Source organism: Cimex lectularius, unplaced genomic scaffold (assembly GCF_000648675.2).
Source record: "Cimex lectularius strain Harlan isolate CLEC.00 unplaced genomic scaffold, Clec_2.1 scaffold437, whole genome shotgun sequence".
NCBI lineage: Eukaryota > Metazoa > Arthropoda > Insecta > Hemiptera > Cimicidae > Cimex > Cimex lectularius.
The window spans coordinates 90,368-111,935 of NW_019392980.1; the positions used below are offsets into that span (position 1 = coordinate 90,368).

Genomic DNA, 21,568 nt, shown 5'->3' on the forward strand with positions numbered 1-21,568 from the left:
CCATCCTTGCGTGTCGCGTTGAGAGTGCTCTCTCAACACAATTACTCAGAAAACGAACACTTTGAGACCTGAAGATATATTTTCCAATAAAACGTGGTTTTGGTTAAATGGCAGATTTAGAGGAAGGCGCTGTTTTAAAAAATAATGCATTCATCGCACTCTGGATAGTACAGGTTTTTTTTAATAACATAAACTTGCAGACTTGCATGTAATCTGCCGATCAAGTTGTGTCCTTGTTTTAATAGGGAAAATCATGAATATAAACATACAAAGACGACCATATAGCTCATTTTCAGAGTATTTTTCATTTTTCACACGTTCACTTTGATGTTGTGATATCACTCCCTCCATGCTACCGATATGATTGACAAAAGCTTCTAGCGCAATGAAACAGTATTTTTTTTAAACGTAAATTTGAAAAAACACATACGTGAAAACCAACGGGTGCTGGTTTGTTAGGTTTGTACCTTGAAATACTTTTTATGATTATGGAAATTATGAAATTACCATTATGAAAATCTACTTGCTTTTTCATAATAGACGGAAAATCGGTAAAAATGAAGTTCATTGTTTTTATTTTAAGTTTATTTTGTATTCAAATATCATACTTATATTTGTAGGACGGAAGAACACCGTTGTACATAGCTGCTAGAGGTAGTTTCACTGCCATTGTTGATATGATCATAAAGACTGCAAGATTAGATTACCCCGAAAGTGTAAGTATGGATATTTAATAGTGACATAAATGCGTGAATTTTGGAACCGCATTTTGAATGACAGGAATCCAACTTAACGAAAGAAGGAACGGTCAGAAACGCAATTTTAAGAAGGCCAAAAAAGCATTCTCTTTCTCCTAACAAGGGTGAGGTTCTGAAGGAAATTTTCCATAAATTGGCTTTCAAACATCTTTCGGATTCGCAGTGGAAGGAGCTGGCAGCCCATTGGAATTTTACAGCGGAGCAGATAGAAGCAATTGAACAGCAATACGCTGGTTTGTTTTTTCATATTAAAGCTATTTGTTTGAATTTTTAAAAAATAGAAATGGCGTTGAAAACAAATACATTTTTAAGGACCTGCGAGTTTCAAAGAACACGGGGAAAGGATGATGTTCATATGGGCGGACGGTCTTCCGGAGAATTCGGACATTTTGAAAGAACTCCATTCAACCCTACAAGCTGTCAATTTCAAAAGTCCCGCAGGTTGTTGAACTAGATCGAGCCATATTCTGATATAATTGATAGTAATTTTTGTTTGCAGATTTTGTCAAAAAGAAAATGAACAGTGAAAATTACGAGAAGAAAACTTGTTGCACGCTGTGCAGTGTCTTCTAAGACTCCAGACTCTTTTCTAATTTGTTTCTAACCGTTAACCACAGATTATTTTATTAAAATTTTAATAAAATTTTGACGTATTTTTTAGACTTTATGTTTTTGAAGAAATGTAAAAGATGGATAGATTTGTACATTTACTATAAGTCAATATTTAATTTTTTCTTAGGTGATACAAATTCATAACTGAGTTACGTCTAAAAAAACTATCAAAATGACTCAAGTGTACAGGAATGTGACTGAAAAATAAAAAATAGTGTGATATCATTTAAATCTCATAAGGCCGATATGAAAAATGATCATATTTGAAAAATGTAGTTATAAGCTACCATTATAAAAATTAGGGAATGAAAACGCCATACTTATTTCGTCCTAGAAATATATGCATAAGTCTCGACGAGAATACATTTAGAAATTGTAAAAAATTATATAAATGGTAAGCGAATTGTAGGTTTTAATGTTTAAGCAAATTTGGAAAAATATGCATAAACATTAATTAGCATTGCTTATGTATTATTTAGTATCATTGTATCACAATTATTAAAATTGTCAAAAATTCTATTTAATTTTAATAAATATAAATAAATTTCTCTGAAAGGTTTTCGCTCGGGAAATCAAGGAATTTTGAATTTTTTTCGTATTTTCCTCTAAAATTGTCGTAAAAATTTTATACTAACTAGCAGCTGGGTAAATTCTGTCCCTAGACGACCAACCAAATCTCTCTTCTGATCTTCCTCATTCACTGGTTAACGTGGATAACACATAATAATATAGATTGTTCATATAAAATAATATAAAATGCACTTGTAATGTATTTATGTATCCAATGCCAAAAAAAAAAAATTTAACTAGAACATAAAAAACGTCAGGCTTAAGCAGAATTGTGCAAAAAGTTTTTAAAACTACATAAACAATTGTGTCTTGTAAAGAAATGTAGATGCTAAATTGAAAATGTCAATGAAAAATAGTTAGTAAAACATTAGAAGAGCTTATATATATTTATCGTTACTTTTGTTCGTTCTAGTAAAAATTTTGGCCAACTAATTCTTAGTTTATTGTTATGTATTCATATGATTCAGTGTTCAGAACATATTTGCGTCCTCTGAAGATTGCATAGCTGCAGTTTCACATAGTTTTAATAGAATATGAGCATAATTGATAGTTAAAATTCTAAAAATTTAGTGAGTTATAAAATAACTTTTCATTGTTAAGATTTATATATATAATATCTTTTATAAATGAAGTTTTATTTATATCTCTAGTGTTGTATTATTTCAAATTGTATTATTGTCTTTACTTTTCGCGCTTCTGCTTCAACCTGGCTAATACTAAGAATCACAATTTTGTCTTTCAGTATGGTTTAATTGAAGATGTTATTATATTTTTGAATAAAAATGGAAAATAAATATATTCTACCGAAATATCTTTTGATAAATTCACAATTTCTTTTGAAATGAATATTAGATTTTGTAGGTGAATAAAATATCTGTACATTAATTGTAACAGAAAATATACAACAAATTTACAAAAATTGTTTAATTTTGTATCTCTGAATATCCTTGGCTAATGTTTTTATTACATTGTAAAAAGTTCAACCGCTTTTTCAAGTATTTATAATCATGTGATCAATTTTTTAGGGTATTTAAAAAAAAAACAGATTTTGAGTATCGTACTGTGTTCTTTGGGGTGATGAACTGAAAATTTTATTAACTATTTTTCATACAGAAATTACACAGGCACACTGATAAACGTATCTGATAGTGTTTGTTTCTTATACACAGACAGCTGGATACAGTGAATCAATATTTTACTGATGCGTATAGTGGACGTGATTATGTTGACAGCGATGGGTACAGTCAGCCTGGAAAGCGGGAAAAGCGACCCATCTTGGAGATTATTACTTCACGAGATAATCTGAGATAAACGTTCAAAAATCGACCAAATTCACCGAATAACGGATGATATATAAAGCATTATCGACTTCCTTGGAGTCTCACAGGATTTTACCAACGACTGGCACGAGTTATCAATAAACTGGAGATGACACCTAAGCAGTATATATCAAGCGAAGATTTTTGAAATATGGGTTACGTAAAAATTTCACTTTTTGGAAATATCAGTGGGACCGAGCCTAAACCATTCTTCATAAATTTTAAACATCATAATAAATGAATAAAACTGGAGACTGTGGGTAAACTGAGCATATAAATATTGGGTTGGACGGAAAATAATGCATTTCACTACTTGGGAATAATTTAATCTTTACTAAGAGGTCAACGCGTGTTTTTCGCAAAATTTCTTCTTACGAGTTTGAACTTGGTCGGAACGGTGTCCAAACGACAAGAAACATTAATTTAGATGGAACCGATGGCAGAGTGAGTGAAAGCACCGTTCGGAGATGGTTTCAAAATTTCAAGAAGGAGACATTAGTTTTGAAGACAAAGAAAATTGTGGAGGGAAGGATTTCTTCCCTAGATGATGATGGTCTGCAAGCCTCGGTCGAAAAAAAATCCTACAAGAACACGGAGAAAATCTTTCTGTTAGCATTTCGTCTGTTGCTGACCACCTTAAATAAGGCAATTGGTAAGGTGAAAAACCTCGAAAGTTAGGTTCGTCATGCGTTAAACGACCTCCAAAAAAATCGTCGTTATAAAGTAATTAAGGTTTTAATTGAGATAAAAGTCAGTGTCACTAGCGGGATTCGAAACCACGATCTTCGGCTAGATACGCCGCTGCTCTACCACTTGATCTATCGTGACCTCAGTCCACTCGGACATTAACTTCCCATCTCAACCCCACCTTTTGAATTTTCCCTCCTTTGCCATTTTTCAAATGTCGTGCAATCTATTTGATTCTCGGCGAGAAACGAAATGGCCACGGAGAAATTTAGTGAAGGCATACTTCATTTAACTTATTAACTTCACTAGTTTTCATGGTCTGCTTGACCAATTAATATCTTTCAATAAATTAAGGTTTTTAGTTGAGATAAAAAAGTCAGTGTCACGAGCGGGATTCGAACCCACGACCTTCGGTTAGATACACCGCTGCTCTACCACTAGAGCCTCGATCCAACTCGTCACTCACTTTTTTTATCCAACTAAAAACCTTAATTAATTGAAAGATATTAATTGGTCAAGCGGACTACGAAAACTAAAGAATTTAATCGTTATAAAGTGTGAGCAACCTATGCCGAAACAGAAATTAACCTTTTCTGGATAAAATTGTTGCTTGTTATAAAAAGTCGATTCTCTGCCGTAACAACGTTCTGACAGTGGCTCGACAAAGGAGAAGCAGCACTAATTCATAAAAAAGGTGATGGTGATTCTTTGGTGGGCTTCAATTAGTCTGACACTACAGCTTCTTGAATCCTCGGGAAACAATCAATGCGAAATGTATTGCTCTCAAATTGAAGCATCAGAAATTGGCGTTATTGATGCCATCTTTGGCCAATCGGAATAAGCCGTTTCAGTCACACGGTAATGCACGGTCTCAGATGTGCCCACACGAAAACAGTAGGTCCTTGGTTATGAGGTACTCCCTCAACATCCCTTTTCTCCGGACCTCTCGCCTACCGACTACCATTTTACATAAAAAATATATTCCTCAAAAGTCGTTAGAAAATCCGTCAAGAATAAAGACTCAAAATTCTATTCAGAGGGTGTAGAGAATTTGCCATACCGTTGAGAGAAGTGCATGGAGAGGGATGGAGGGTGTTTTAATTAATAAAAAAATGTTTAAAATAATTTATTCAATTGCTTTTATTTTATAACCATGCAGATAAATATCTGGGAATGACCTTAGATACCAAGCTGAAAGGGAAAGTGCACGTGAAGATAAAAGGACAAAAATAGGTTTAAGATATGCACAACTAATTCTGGTACTGTTCGGGCATGTCCCAGTTAACGAAAACGCCCGATTTCTGATGTGCAATGTTCCCCCCGAATTGCAGCCCGATTTACCAATCACAACCCTCTTCCCTCCTTTTTCTCCAAAAATCATTCCTTCTTGCCTTTGTTCTGTTTTCCGTCACTTCTCCGCTAACCGTTAACGTGGAATCATCTTTGAGACCCTTTCATCCCCAAGTATTGCGCAACAGTGATTTACCACCGCTTAAAATTGCCTTATTCTCGCCAGTGCGTGAAATTCTCATCGCCGCGACTTTAACGGGTTATTATCCCCTTCGCCTTCCAGTTTGGAATGTCGCGTCCAATTCTTCTCTTGACTGCATGTTCTTATATCTTTCATCGCCTCGTTTATTCACTTAATCTCTTCATCCCTGTTCCATTCTCTCCTTACATTTCGTCCTATACGACATGTCCTTTCATTGCCATCATATATCATCATCCTTTCCCCATCATCTATCATTGTCCTCGGACGATTCATTGCGTCACCTCACTGCCATCGCTACTTGGATTTCATCATCCAGTATCCCATCATCTATCATTGTCCTGGACGATTCATTGCGTCACCTCACTGCCATCGCTTCTTGAATTTCATCATCCAGTATCATCATCCTTTCCCCATCATCCATCATTGTCCTGGACGATTCATTGCGTCACCTCACTGCCATCGCTGCCTGGATTTCATCATCCAGTATCATCATCCTTTCCTCATCATCCATCATTGTCCTCGGACGATTCATTGCGTCACCTCACTGCCATCGCAGCTTGGATTTCATCATCCAGTATCATCATCCTTTCGCCATCATCCATCATTGTCCTCGGACGATTCAGTGTGTCACCTCACTGCCATCGGTGCTTGAATTTCATCATCCAGTATCATCATCCTTTCCCCATCATCCATCATGGTCCTGGAGGATTCATTGCGTCACCTCACTGCCATCGCTGCTTGGATTTCATCATCCAGTATCATCATCTTTTCGCCATCATCCATCATTGTCTTCGGACGATTCATTGCGTCACCGCTCTGCCATCGCTGCATGGATTTCATCATCTAGTATCATCATCCTTTCCTCATCGTCCATCATTGTCCTCGGACGATTCAGTGCGTCACCTCACTGCCAATGCTGCTTAGATTTCATCATCCAGTATCATCATCGACGCTGCTGGAACCAGGCCGGTGCACTGGCCTAGTCAGCACCTAACATCGCTGCCTATCGTCTGTAGATCTTCTAGTCTAAGCAGCCCACCACGTGCTTCACTTCGCAGTATTTCTACGCAGTGAGTCAATCCCGTCCTCTATCTTTATTTGTAATGTATCTCCATTTGCCCCTAATCAATCGGGCATCTTCCATTCCCCATTGGTGCTGAAATCTCTAACCTAATGACAATTAATTAAGGTTTTTAATTGAGATGAAAAAAAGTTAATGGCACGAGAGGGATTCGAACCCACGACCTTCGGCTAGATAGGCCGCTGCTCTAACACCTGAGCTATCGTGACCTCGATCCACTCGGGCATCAACTCCCCATCTCAACCCCACCTTATGAGTATTCCCTCCTTTTGCCATTTTTCTAACTCTAATAATCTACTGAAATTATATCTCCTATCTTCGGTGGTGTTCGTCGGCGCCATTTTGAATTTGGCTGCTGGCGAACAGGTACTCTGTAGTAAATAAGTCGCGGCTTCAACCTTACAAAACCAAATAAAAGACTAACGTACAAACCTAAAGCCAATAATTTGTTGAATTCGTGACGAGCGGTCAAATTAGGCAGTTTAGACAAAACACTTTTTTTTGGCCGACATTTCGACCTTTATTCGGGTCATCTTAAGGGCATAAAGAGTGGAGCTATTCTTGTGGTTTCATATTGGTTTTGTGTGAAAGTTAAGCCTACGTGGACATATGGTATTTAAATATTTGGTGTACTATACACAATATTACGTTTTAAAACCATTACAAAATAAAATCCTACGTAGGTACAAAATGTGCTTGTTATGTACAAAATTAAAACGTGTCCTTACTTGTATTCTTCGTTCCTACCAAACAGAAAGATTGAATCGCTAATGATCGGACTCCTCCAAATATTGATCTCTGGGATTGTTGTGCCACAGGGCAGAGTGCTCGGACCAAATTTTACCTCATTTTTACCTCAGATATTCTCACTACACCCTCCACTCTGTTTGCATCCTTTGCCGACAACACCGTGCTATCCTCTGGTTCTAATCCCTCACCTACTTCGGTGGAGCTCCTGGAACAAGCGTTGCGAATAGCCAAATAGAGTAAAAGCGTCTTAAGATTAATGACAGCAAATATGACTTTTAACTTCCACAAAAAAAACCTCCTACAATTCCTCAATAATACTGTCATCTCAAAAAGTGACTGCTACCTTGGGCCATATCTCGACTAACATCCTGGAATTGACAAACATGAACATTCGCTTCTGATGTATCAACAAAAACAAACTAAAAACACTACTGAAACCGACTTACACATATAGATTACCATCAGGCACTGGTAAACAAACCTTCCAACATACAAAGAATACCGTCCTTCCAATCCAAAGTCCTCAGAAACACTGTCACCGCTCCCTATTGTTTTTACAATCCTGCCTTTCACAATGACCTTACCCTTAAAAACCTAATCCTCAATAAATGATTTACATTCTATGAAAAACTATCACCCACCCTTAAAAAACAATAAGGCGACTGAAGCGGGGATAGCCAAGACCTACTTAAGAATAATATGTACTAATTCAGAAAGCTAGAAGAGCAACAATCGTAGCTGGTGGTACAATGGTAGGTGGTACTCCTTTCACGATACATCTAAAGAAAAAATCATATTGTATGTCATTCCACAATGTATATAATTTGTACAGAGGTAATTAAATTAATTTTTACTAATGCTATATATATATATAAGTTACGTGTGTTGACTAAACGAGAGTCTTTTTAAAAAGAACTTTATTAGTTAAACACAAGTTATAATTTGAGAAGAACCTTTCCTGTTCACGGATATGATTAATCTGAATCTGTCTTTACAAGTGTAAAAGGAATAGTTAACAGGGAAGGGTTTATTGCTTACAAACATTCTTCGAATCNTCTCATCTCAGTATATTTTTGTGTGTGTGTGTGTGTGTGTGTGTGTTTGTATTTAATTAAAAATAAGACAGTGAAAATGTGATGGTTGGTCGATGCGGATTATTTTACAAGAGAAATTAAAAATAGTAAATATTTTATTATAATATGGAATAGGTTTTTACAAAGTAGAACACTAGAATTTTTTTATTATTTTTGAAAAAACACATGCATATATTCCAATAATATACAAGACTTTCATTCAATGAAAATTTACAATGCCTTATATTCTGACTTGTACATGATAGAAAAAATAAAAGCTTGTTTTTGTTATGGTAATAAAAAGCATTTTACAATATATAGTTTACATCGAAATTTCCATAATGTGTATCATGCATGTACTAAATGCACCACGTTATTTATTTTAAAAGACCTTTTAAAAAAAATTGTGTTTAATACACATTTTCAATATTTTTTTATATATATATAAAACAAACCTATATATATAATTGTCTTTTTTATTTCATTTTTATTAATTTAAGTGAAAGTAGTTTCTTTAAATAAATTTATTATTAAAAAATATACTGAAGACCATATTTTGTGCAGTTACTTTACAGTGAGTACTTTGTAATATAATTAAGAAAATGCACACAATGTATTATATTGACAGGACAGTTTTGTAATTCCACATGTAACGCTTAAATAAAATTGTTTTATCTCAATCTTTCAAAATACACGGCGTATTTTTTTACGTTTTTTTATTATACATTTGTACAGGGTAATCGGTCGTTTATATATATTTTTTTGGTTTTCCTTCCCAAAAGTTACATTTCCGTTTTGAGATGTAGGATACGCAAATCGTACGATCGAAATTAGAAAGAGACCAGTGATCAAAGTTCAATGTTTCATGTCCCACAAAATTTTAGCCCAAGCGAGTCATAACGTAAAAATAATTTTAAATTTAGCTTTAATAAATTTAAAAATTTTAATGGCGACTAAAATTGATTTTTTCTTGTACGAATAAAGAAAAATATTTGAAAAGAAATTCAATTATCAGTTGAATAATTAAGTGCATGACTCAGTTAAGCAAAATTTTACTTGGATTTATTTAAAAAAATAAATGTAGGAACAATATTTAACACTTCTGAACTTATTTATCTCCAAACAAAATATATAAAACCATATGAATTTAATTTAAAAATTATAAATTAAGGTTAAATTTTGTTTTATTTATAGATACTCGCTATTATTAAACATATTGTCAGCAATTTTTTTTAATATCTTAAATGTGAATATATATTTTTATTTAAAATGGACATGTAAATAATTTATACATATATATTGTATAACAATGAACACATCTAAATAGAGGATTAGCCAACACACTCTTATCACATTGGTTCATTTGAATGCAATACAGCAAAATTCCATAATAAATGAGTCTTACAAGTTAAGATTTTTTTTTACAAAACGTTCATAATTTGATATGCAAAATATTCCGTACTTGCACAGATAGCTTTTTTTCTTTTTAAACATTATTAAGTTATTTACATATTCAATGTAGACTGTAAACATTTACGTACCCACAAAGAAAACGGAACGTAGATCTGCAAGCTGATATTGAATACCTCTGCCCAAAGGGTGCATAAAGAAAAACAAATTATATTTTCACACTTTGCTTCGCAGGTATTTTAAATTTTAAATATCACATATGATAATAATGATTATTATAACGGTTAAGCAAATTTAATTTTTGAGAGAATAAGTTATTATATGAAAAATCCACCGAAAATTTCAGTACAACATTGAGATTATTTTTTTGCAAAATCAAAACACTTTGTATTGTATTATGGGTCAGTTATGTAGTAATGGTAGGGAGAAGGTTTGTTATATGCTACAGCGAATATTAAAAATGTGACCTTTTAGCCTTTTTTTTTTTTTTTACAAAGATAAAGTATTTCGCAATATACATTTTTTTATTGAATTTGCTATTTGTCTTATTAAACATCATATATAATAAAAAGCCAAAAATATTATATTATTTTTAGATTAATAAAAAATGCAGTCATAATAATCTGTTATCTAATTTTGTAATTGATAACAAATCATACATTATAGTTTATGATAATGCCCTGTTTAAAAAAGATAAAGCTATTGTACGGGAGATATGTAGCACATTAATTAAAAAACAGTACTAAATATTTAACAATTTTAAAAAGTTCAAAATACACATCAGCTTGAAAAACATTGTTTCTTTTTCAAATGTTTAACAACTTTAAATCATTTTCACATTAAAATATAGTTATAATTAATAGTTTGTTCAATATCATTAACAAACATGCAGTGATAAATTGTTAACGTACACTTTCTTTTCAGTTCTTTAAATTTTAATAATTTTAATATTGAACTAAATAGTCAACTTCAAAGAGTGTAATAAAAAAATATAAATGTTACTTTTGTTTATTTATATAATATTATGTACATTAATAATGTGTATTTTATAATTCCATAGCTCTCAATAAAATCCGTAACAGTCCTATATCATGTCAACATAACCGAGAACTACACAATTACATTAACAAATCATAAACAAGTCTGAAAGATTTTTATGGAATCACACAAATGTACAATAAGTCCGCCTCTATTTATTCTGTGAAAATTACAAATGGTCGAAGTTATACTGAACAATATTTTCATTTTTGTTAATTAATATATACAAGATATGAATAAGAACCGGGTAACAATAATCACATAATTTACATTTATTTTCACAGGATAATGAACAATAGAAAAAAACACAACAAGTAAAGAATAAATATATCAATTGCCAAATGGCTTAATTCATAGAATCGCCATAAAATCCGAATTATTTGATTATTATCTATCATTCCAACCTGTCAGAATGTGCGCTTTGTTCTGTTTAATCGGTTCTCAAAAACACATTTCATCATGAAAGCTCAAGCGTTAAATTCTTGTAAATATCTCATCTCAATTTAAAAAAAATTATAATAATACCGAATAATATACCAATTTGTGTGCGTAATTCGTTTTTTGTAGACCGAAATTTCAGAAAAAGTGGAAAATATTGGCACAAAATATTAAATAATTTGAGCATGGATACCTGAGAGTTTACGGCAAATGTTCGATTGACAGTCCCAAACAACCGGCGAATAATAAAACTTATTCTGACAACAGTCTTCAGTAACTTTCCACCACAAAAGCCGGAGATTTACATTTACATAAACCTGACATTGTGATCAATTTCAGCGCGACAATTTATTGATGATAATTTATATTTTGTTAACTAACCTAGATTTTAACTAAAGAGATATTTACAGTCCGAAAGATACAAACTCCTGTCGATGAAATGTGTTATTGGGAAGAAGGTCGTCTCATGTGGCGGCCAGAGGGTCTTCCGGCCTGATGTCAGACTTGAGTTTGACGAACTCCTTAGCTACTTCATCGTTTGACCTCTGAGACAAGATCCTGAGTATCGTCCAACCGGTCTCGTCCATCTGGATGCGTTTTCCCAATGACAGCCAACATGCGCATGAACCCTGAAAAGAACAGATGATTAGTTTTTCCACAGTAAGTACCAAAGATTTTGAAAAACACAGAAAAACAGATAAAATTGTAGGTGTACAGTAGAGACATTGCAAATTAACTTCAGATTAAGTAATTAAATGGCAAAGTAATTCCTGTCATACAGGAGGACATGACATCCAAGTTAAGTAATCGCTCGAAGAAGACTTTTTTTAAAAAGAAGAAACTTTATTGTCAAAGCTGTACAATGTTTAATTTTAAACCGACAGAGTGACGGGCAAAAGGCTATCTTAAGGCAGGGATATTTGGGGATTAGGGTTTTTATACTAGTTTAAAGAAATGCTTATTAAGAAGTTGGGCGGCCGTCTGGACCCGCCAGACTTTCTTGACGTGTTTAGTTGCTCCATATAACCACTCTCAAGTGGAGTGCACGAGAGTTCGCTTGATGAGCGGTGGCTCCGGCAGACGAGGAACGCATGGCGACGAGAGAGGTGGCTTGTCTTTTTTTGTGGTTTGCGCTCTCGTTTTTTCCCCCGGGGACGACAAGTGGACGTTTTCTGGATTCAGCGACCTTTTTTACGGAGGGAAGAGATCTTTCTGGACGTCGGACTGCACAACCGGCTTCATACGAGTTCGACAACTATTTGACTTGGACTTTCAACGAGCTGCAGGGTAATCACTTGTCCAGAGAACATTTTATTTTCATTTGTTCACCTTTGTCAATTTATTTTCTTTATTATTGCTGGCATAATGTTTTTTGTTTTCTTAATTTTTTATAAAAAGGCCTTAATCAGTGTTGTTCATGTTTAAATATAGAAAAGATATTTATTTTGTATTATTTTATTTTAATTTAAAAAATAAGGAATTTATTCTGTTTGTTCATTTTTATTTTTTCAAAAAATAGGAAAAAAAGGTGTTCATTTGTATTTAATTGCTGTGGTTATTTTTATTTCATCTCAAAAGGCCTGAAACAACTGTCTTGATCCCACCACGACATTTTTATAAGATTTTTTTATTTTTATTTTAAATATATATTGTATTTTATATCCATAACATCCATATGCCCATTGGTTGTCGAGGACAGGTGTCCAACTTCTTTAAAATATCTTGTTATCAATTAAAATTTCACGAGTTGTGCTTGGATTCAAACGAAGATGTTTTAGTAAATACAACTTGGTGCTTAACCACCCGGCAAATGTCCCTATAACATCAAGTAATCCTCATTTGGAAGAATATTGACGAATTATCATATGTAGGGTGATCACCTATGAAAATTAGGATTGGTATAACCCAGAGTGGTCGGTTACTATTTTTTACAGTTTCTAATGTCCTTGCTGACCCAAGGTCGTATAAATCCTGCTGTACTGGCTTCTAGGATGGCACATCAGATGGACGCATCGAGAAGCCTTCGGTATAACCGAGAGTAACTTTCCTCCAAATATAATGGGTTCGGAGTTAGTGTCCCAATTCGAAACAGGCTGGACTTGTCCTATGCGTGGCCATGCTATGAAGAACCAGACGTGTTTCTGAAAAGATGTCTTTGTGCTAAAAATAGTCCTTAAGAACTATAAAATCGAGCATATTTAGGGATGTTAAGGTGAGGCATTCTAGACAAACGATGCAGTGAGATTAATCTGTGGATAGCTATGGGCAGTCAATTATTCTTTGGGAGAGATCGAATTGTCGTTTCCTAGGAGGTTAGCTGGTTTCGATGTAATCTAAAGTTGGGGCAATGTCAAATAGTTCGCTGCAGAGCTTAGAGCAAACTCATAATGTCATGCTGCAATTGGAGAGGGCCAAACTCAGAGGAGTAGTAGGACTACTAACCGGTCACTGACATCTGAGAAAACATCTACACAACGTGGGTATATACAACGATGATCCCATTTGCAGATTAAGTAATGAGGAGGAAGAAACAGCCACTCGTATCATCTTCGATTGCAAAGCAACAGCTCAATGGAGGTTTAACCTAACATACGAAAAAAACTTAGGTAATCAAATTGCAGCAGCGACAGTCAATGACCTGATATTTCTAAGAAGAAGAATTGAGTCTATTGCATTTAACTAAGGAACTGGGAAGGTACAATAAGCCAGAAGGCTGCAGTGCCTGGGGAGTGCAAACCCCGCTTCCTAGTATCCTTTTCTACCATACCATAATGTCATGCGACAGTCCTTCTACATAAGTCAACCCATATTTTCTAGAACGGTTTGCAATGTAGACAACACCCAGAGGAAACAAGGCCGAAAGGCAAATATCTTCAAGCAGGTTTAGTTAGTCCACATAACCATAGAGAACATAATTGCTCATAATAAAAGGTGTTCTTACAAGCTCTCGATAACGAGCCACGTAATAAGTAACAATGCCAAGTCCCACATATAAAAAAAAGAAGATGATCAAACATGATTGATGGCTTAACCTTCAAATACTGATAAATAAGTGACTTTGGCCTTGGACGAAGGGCCAATTAAAATACCATTAATATATAATGATAGATTAAAATTAAATATGCTGTGGGATTCAAACACAGGACCATAAGCGATGCAAATCAGAGTCGGACGCCCTAACCACCTAAAAAATAAACACCCCCTTTTTTGAAAACCTCTAATTAAAAATACCATGTCAAGGTTATTTTTAAATAATTTACCGATTAAACCTGCGATTAAAATTGATTTTTAATATACATAATGGTATTTGTTCATACTTGTTCGATGATGTCTTTAAGCTGCATAAGAGCGACACCGACCAGTCTATCATCCCGTGCAAAGCAGTAGTCCTTCACACATATGTGAAGTTCAAAGTATTCGAGCTGCTCTTCATTTCCGATCATGCTGTAATAAAAAAAAATCAATTTGCGAAACTGTACAGACAGAATTGTTTGAATCTCTCACAAGTTGAAGCTTTCGTTGAACTTCGGTGACCAGTTGTTTGACTTGGACTTGGTCGCCTGCTTCCTCTTCTTGTCGGCCAGGTGTGGTCCAATCAAGTTCACCTCAACGAACGGCCTGAACATTCCTGTCGTTGGCCACTTGAGATCATTAGCTGCCACGACTGTAAACCAAACCCATTAATTGTTGTAATTTGTCTAAAGGAAAAAACATAATTACCTTTTGTGGTGATTTTGTGCTCCCCGGTACCCGGATGTGTGAATAAGTCGATTTGAATTGAAATTTCACCCACACTTCCTTCATCACTCGGTTGAACATCTGAAAGTCAAATAATCAAATTAATAAATTATACAAACTAAAATGTATTTTCCAATCTAGAATTGACAAGGAGTACATCTAGCAGGTTAGTTAACAAAATATTAAGTGCATTGTCATAATTTTTATTAAAAATATCTCTATAACAAACGACTAGTTTGCATAGCTATCTGACTATGCTAATTTAACAATATTTTAAAATCTTAAATATAGATGAATTTAGTACAGTTGAAGTAGAAACAAAAAAGCATGTGAGAAATACAACAAAACTATTCTTAGAACCAATTTCCCTACATTTTATTCAATTGGCTAGCTATAAACTTACTTATTATTTCTTTGTAAAATCTTTCAATTAATTAAGGTTTTTAGTTGAGATAAAAAAAAGTCAATGTCACGAGCGGGATTCGAACCCACGACCTTCGGCTAGATAAGCCGCTCCACAAAAACAAACTTTCAAAAAATTCTGAATTTCCTTCTTGATTTTAACTATTCTGATATTAAAATTCTTAAGTCTGAAAAACTACGCTTATCAATTAAATCAGTTAATTAAGGTTTTTATTTGAGATAAAAAAGTTAGTGTCACGAGCGAGATTCGAACTCACGATCATCGGCTAAATATGCCGCTGCTGTACCACCTGAGCTATCGTGACTTCGATCCACTCGGACACTAACTTCCCACCTCAACCCCACCTTTAAAATTTTCCCTCCTTTTTTGCCATTTTTCAAATGTCGTGTAATCTGTTTGATTCTCGGCGACAATTGAAATAGCCACGGGGAACTCTAGTGGGGATATACTTCATTTTAACTTATTCAATTCACTAGTTTTCGTGGTCCACTTGACCAATTAATATCTTTCAACTAATTAAGGCTTTTAGTTGAGATACATAAGTCAATATCACGAGCGGGATTCGAACCCACGACGTGAATCGAAATCACGATAGCTCAGGTGGTAGAGTAGCGGCGTTATCTAGCTGAAGGTCGTGGGTTCGAATCCCGCTCGTGCCACTGACTTTTTTTATCTCAACTAAAAACCTTAATTAATTGAAAGATATTAATTAGTCAAGCGGACCACGAAAACTAGTCTTTGTAAAATGTTCGCGTTAATAAACATTTTAATTAATTACACATTAAATATTTGAGGTAAATGCACTTGGTCTATCTGAGTGACATTACTTTCATAGTCATGAATAGTTTCATCCAATGTTAAAACAAGGTTGTAACAAATGAGGAAAAATGCTCGTCTAGTTATTAGTTGTAAGTTGTGCCAGAGGTGCAAAAAATGCTCCTAAATACTACAGCTAAATTCCATTCGAATCAGTGGACATGCTCTAATAACAGTGTAATGGAACATGTGGGTTATCAGCCATTTAAACAATGTGGGATGTGAGCAACAAAAAATTTCACATTTGCTTTTATGTTAACAGCCTGCATATTGTACAGGAAGATTTGTGTACTAAACTAACCCTCCGTCGCAAATATAGGGTCAAGGCGGAACGATCTCTACTATCTTCCTACTCAGGGTGCTCAAGACGGCGAGGAGAATACATCCGTCCTTGAGATTAGCAGCCATTTTTTTTTCTCAATAATATTACAAAAAACGATTGGAGTTCAAATGACTTAACGTTAGAGTTTGTGTGCCAAAAACGTAACATATAAGGAAAGTATTTTATCTTTCATTATTTAAGCATTGTATTACGGACAGAATAAAAATCAAAAGTGCTAATATCTGACTCAAAGGTAGAACTGGGCATGCAGAAAAAAAAAGTTTTACTTCTTTTATTTACATTTTCTTCTGTAATTGGTTTTTGCACGGTCTATCATGGTCCTTTCTTATACATAAGATGTCGGGTATTGAGAAAGTTCATATTTTATTAGTGAGGAGTAGATAAGCTTGGAGTTTATCAGGGCAGAGCCATTGCGAGATGGTAGCATTGGATAATAGTTATTTAGAAATCGTGAGATGCGGTCTGGTGTGATGTAGGTTTCAGAAAAACAATTTCTTTATCGTGCCAACATTTCGATCTTTATTGAGATCATCTTCACGGCTCAAAGTGTTTGTCTTCCGTGCCAATAATTAACATTAGCACCATAACGAAAATATTTGTACATCACACCAGACCGCATCTCACGATTTTTGAATAATCATAGACTAAAGGTCACTAATCACACACATTTCTGTGTACTATTTGGAAATTAAACTCTTACTTGAACAAAGACAATCTCGCAATTCTTGGCGAGACTGCTTTCTTGCCGTAGTCGTTTTTATAGCAGAACAGTTTGTGACCAGTGTGAAGTGCTTTCCCAGCAAGTACACTTTAAATTTTTTAAATGCGTTTATAACTGCTAAGATTTCAACTTCGTAGCTTGAATAATTCAATTTGCCCTTTCCTGGGCACTCTCGACACGACACGCAAGAATGGCACAATTACACAGAAGACAAACACTTTGAGCCCTGAAGATGATCTCAATAAAGATCGAAACGTTGGCACGATAAAGAAAATGTTTTTCTGAAACCTACATCACACCAGACCGGATCTCACGATTTCTAAATAAATATCGATTAACGGTAATAACCACACATTGGATAATAAGTATACACTGAAGACTATCAAGCATCTCGCTCCAAAAATCGCACTGACTCGTTGAATGAATAGATTTTCGTTAATAATTACAATCAAATGTCGTGATTGCTGCTCAAGAAAGAAACTCTATTTTGTAAAAGGGCGAAGAGACTAAAACATCGACTTTGTCAAAAATGCCAAGAAAAACTCCACAAAAACTAAAATGTTCAAATCAAAATATACACATGAATGACATTGTAGTAGAAAATTATAAGGCCTTGGTCAAAATTTACAACGAATAGTACGGTGCAGATCTGCATTTGACGGAAGATGAGGCTACTTTAGCGTTATCTTCCAATAATGTAAAAAAAAAAAAAAAATAGCCGACCTGGAATAAAAAGAATTATAAACTACCTCTTCAAGAACCTCTTACCTCTTTAGGTATACCGAAAATTTATCCTTAAGGTTGTATTTTTTGCTTAAAATTTTTGATTATGTAAATCCTATTTTTTTGCTTTTGAAGCTTGGAAAATGATCGAATTGTTAAAAACATTTCAAAAGTTTCAAATTTTACACTTTTTGTTTTGATTTAAACGTTTTCTAGACCAATTAGCGTAAATTTTTTGTTATAAGTGATAATAAATCCGTTTACACAACGAAAAAGTTTAGAGTAATATAAAAATTAACGGTCAAACAATCTCGATCATTTTGATATATATATATGTATACTTGTATATAATTATTCAGAAATCGTGAGATGCGGTCTGGTGTGATGTAGTTTTCAGAAAAACATTTTCTTTATCATGCCAACGTTTCGATCTTTATTAAGATCATCTTCAGGGCCTGGGATTTACAAACAATCAACATTTGACAAGTACATGTAGCTAGTGGAAAAAAATGAATTTATACAATGCAAAAAAATATTTTTTTTAAATTCACTAATTTCGTGGTCCGCTTGACCAAATAATATATTACAATTAATTAAGGTTTTTAGTTGAGATAAAAAAGTCAATGGCACGAGCGGGATTCGAACCAACGATCTTCGGCTAGATACGCCGCTGCTCTACCACTTGAGCTATCGTGACCTCGATCCACTCGGACACTATGTTCGTTTTGCCTAATGTACTGGACTTTAGAAAACAACTGAAATGTACTAATAGATGCGACACACGAATACTTCGGACCTTCTCACTCGGACACTAACCTCCGATCTCAAAACTCAAAAGGTAGGGTTGAGATGGGAGGTTGGTGTCCGAGTGGATCGAGGTCACGATAGCTCAAGTGGGAAAGCAGCGGCGTGTCTAGCCGCAGATCGTGGGTTCGAATCCCGCTCATGCCGTTGAGATTTTTTTCTCAACTAAAAACCTTAATTAATTGTAATTTTATTTAAATATTAAATCAAAGTATTTCTTCTCACTCAAAGTGTTTGTCTTCTGTGTAATTGCGCCATTCTTGCGTGTCGTGTTGAGAGTGCGAGTGAGATATTGCTGATTTATGTTAACATACGTTGGATTTTGAAGGGGAGAAGAAGGAAGTCGGTATAGAAAGAAATTTGTAATAAGAAACATATCATATTACATATAAACATTCATCACATTCCACACGTCAAACATTTTTCACAAAGTCGAATTTGTCAACAATTTAGCTTTCCTTTTCCTATTTATCTCTTTCTATATAATCCTGAAAGGATAATCTGGTCGAACCATTACCAACGTTTTTTCCCTTCGTCGGTCTCAAAAAAGCCGACGTCTTATACAAAAATGTCTTTTCTACACCGACTTCCTACCCCACCCCTTCAAAATCCAACATATATAAACACAAAACAGCAATATCTCACCGGCACTCTTGACACGACACGCAAGAATGGCACATTTACACAAAAGACAAACACTTTGAGTGAGTTTAAATACTTTGATTGAATATAAAAAATATAAATTCACTAATAAATCCTAATAAATCGCAATAAAATATCCTTATGCGATGCATGAACGCGAAGATATTTATGATCGTTGAGTAACTATCAAAAGCAGGAGCATTTATCACTTCCTTTAAATCGGAACTGCCTTTCAAATCATCCAAAAACGTGCTAAAAGAGGAATTGAATAAATGGATGTAAAGGACATGACAGAACACTCGGTTAATTCGCCAGGTGGAAAACAATCAACGAAGTTCCTCCACATCTCAAATAGGACAACACAAATTTATCTCTCCCTAGCAAGTAAGAAATGAAAAAATATTAAGCTTTCATATTGGCCATTGACGACTTAAATACTTACGAAAAATTAGACAAACAGACAGAAATCTGTTTATTTTGTCGTGAAACTCAGAGAAATCGGAAAATGTCATGAAATTGCAAAGCGTTAGCCTGGACTAATATAAATTACTAAACAAATTGGTTTATTAAAACAGTTTTAAGCTCGATTATAGTGTAAAGCCAAAAAGTAAAGTGCTTGAAAATCAATTTAAGAAACTTTTGAATTTTGAATGGACAAATTAATTTTTATAAAAAATTATTTATCATTTATTAAAGTTTTCTGTATCAAAATATCAACTAAATCAGCAACATGCAGTCAAAATTGATTAGTTAATTTTTACTTTATAAATCTATAAATTTAGCTCATATTATTAAAATTAACAATTTTATTTCAATAGCATGTGTACAGATAAAAAAAGCTCTATTGCTAATTTGAAATTGGAGTGTGCCTCACCTAACACACACAAACAAAATTTATTCTTACGTAACAACTATTTCTATTTTTTTCCAATGCTCATGCAAGTCTTTGTGCTCGTCTGACTGCTAATGCGTAAGCATTTCTTTTCCTAACTTGGTTCCCGTGATCCCCTACCTTGAATCGAGGACTCCCTTCTCTTCTTAGCCCTAAGAGGCTCTTCGAGTCCTTCCATCCCAGAATCGTCTTCACGCTCGCTCGAGACTGACCGCTGACGCAGGGTCTTTTTGTTGTTCAACGGCACTGGATTTGGTTTTTTCGCATTGTTATTTCGTTTTTATGACAATAATCAACAAAAAAGCATGGCTTTCAACAAATAACAACTCACTATGACAACATTTAAGCATACACCCACACATAAATTTTTAAAACATGATTAATTTTTTAGGGGCATTCATAATTTTGGTGTATTTACAAGGATTAGTTTTTTGTTTAGTTTTTAAGAAAATTTTGTATTAATTGATATTAAAAAGGGAGTTCTACTAAGTGTTGGTCGGTTAAATAAATAAAAATAATTATTATTTCAAAATAAGATTGTCAATCTATTTAATGTTAAGAGTGTCTTTACTATTTTTAAATATTCGAGTATAAAACAAAATTAACGACCTACATTTTGTAAATAAGTTTTTTTTTGCCACAACAATACCGGATTTTTCATCAAAGTATAAATATTTATTTAAATTTAATATATTCTTTAAAAATTTATTGTTTTTAGTAAAATGAAAAATAGAAATACAAGGTGAATCTGAAATAGGCATTTTTGAAAGTATTCGGTATTAAATATATTATTTTTGCAATCGAGCCTTGCATTTTCTGATTTCATTATGTATCAGAAATGCGTAGTTTAATTTATCATTAATCATTGGCTGTCGATTCCACCAAGTTTATCATATTTATGGAAATCAATCCAATTAGACATTATAACCAAAAGCAGAGGTCAGGTTGGCGGTGTTTTTGAAAAAAGCCCATTTGTAAGTATGTCGGGTTCGAATGCAGGGCCGCTGGATTCGAACCCGGGACCTTCACCTTACAGTGATGAACGCCGTGTCAATGCCTAAACCGTTGCGGCCACCAACGCCCCTAACAGTCTTTTCTTATTATTGGTAAATAAATAATTAGTTTGCTATGGCAGTACAAGTTTTATCTAACATGGATTAAATTAGTTATTAAACTAAAAAATAATGGTCCATTATTATAGGCCATAAAAATCTAGGGTTTGGGATCTGATTTCTGA

The 21,568-nt window shown here is 34.1% G+C and overlaps 2 protein-coding genes across 6 annotated transcripts in view; one reads left to right on the forward strand and one right to left on the reverse strand.

The window, feature by feature from the left end:
- LOC106668052 (ankyrin repeat and death domain-containing protein 1B-like) overlaps nucleotides 1-2,805 on the forward strand; it is a 52,091-nt gene extending 49,286 nt beyond the window's left edge. The window contains exons 11-14 of the mRNA XM_024229573.1: nucleotides 621-716; nucleotides 781-991; nucleotides 1,071-1,199; nucleotides 1,258-2,805. Of these exons, the coding sequence (XP_024085341.1) occupies nucleotides 621-716; nucleotides 781-991; nucleotides 1,071-1,199; nucleotides 1,258-1,331 (510 nt within the window). The 3' untranslated portion in view covers nucleotides 1,332-2,805. The remainder of the gene's footprint in view (nucleotides 1-620; nucleotides 717-780; nucleotides 992-1,070; nucleotides 1,200-1,257) is intronic.
- A 7,732-nt stretch (nucleotides 2,806-10,537) lies between these two features.
- LOC106667999 (protein unc-13 homolog A) overlaps nucleotides 10,538-21,568 on the reverse strand; it is a 50,540-nt gene continuing 39,509 nt past the window's right edge. For 4 of the 5 annotated variants that reach the window (XM_024229577.1, XM_024229576.1, XM_024229575.1 and 1 more), the window contains 5 exons: nucleotides 20,452-20,577; nucleotides 14,949-15,047; nucleotides 14,733-14,892; nucleotides 14,546-14,672; nucleotides 10,538-11,857 (listed from right to left, as the gene is read on the reverse strand). In XM_024229577.1, the coding sequence (XP_024085345.1) occupies nucleotides 11,693-11,857; nucleotides 14,546-14,672; nucleotides 14,733-14,892; nucleotides 14,949-15,047; nucleotides 20,452-20,577 (677 nt within the window). In that variant the 3' untranslated portion in view covers nucleotides 10,538-11,692. The remainder of the gene's footprint in view (nucleotides 11,858-14,545; nucleotides 14,673-14,732; nucleotides 14,893-14,948; nucleotides 15,048-20,451; nucleotides 20,578-21,568) is intronic. The other variant, XM_024229578.1, reaches the window with a different exon arrangement.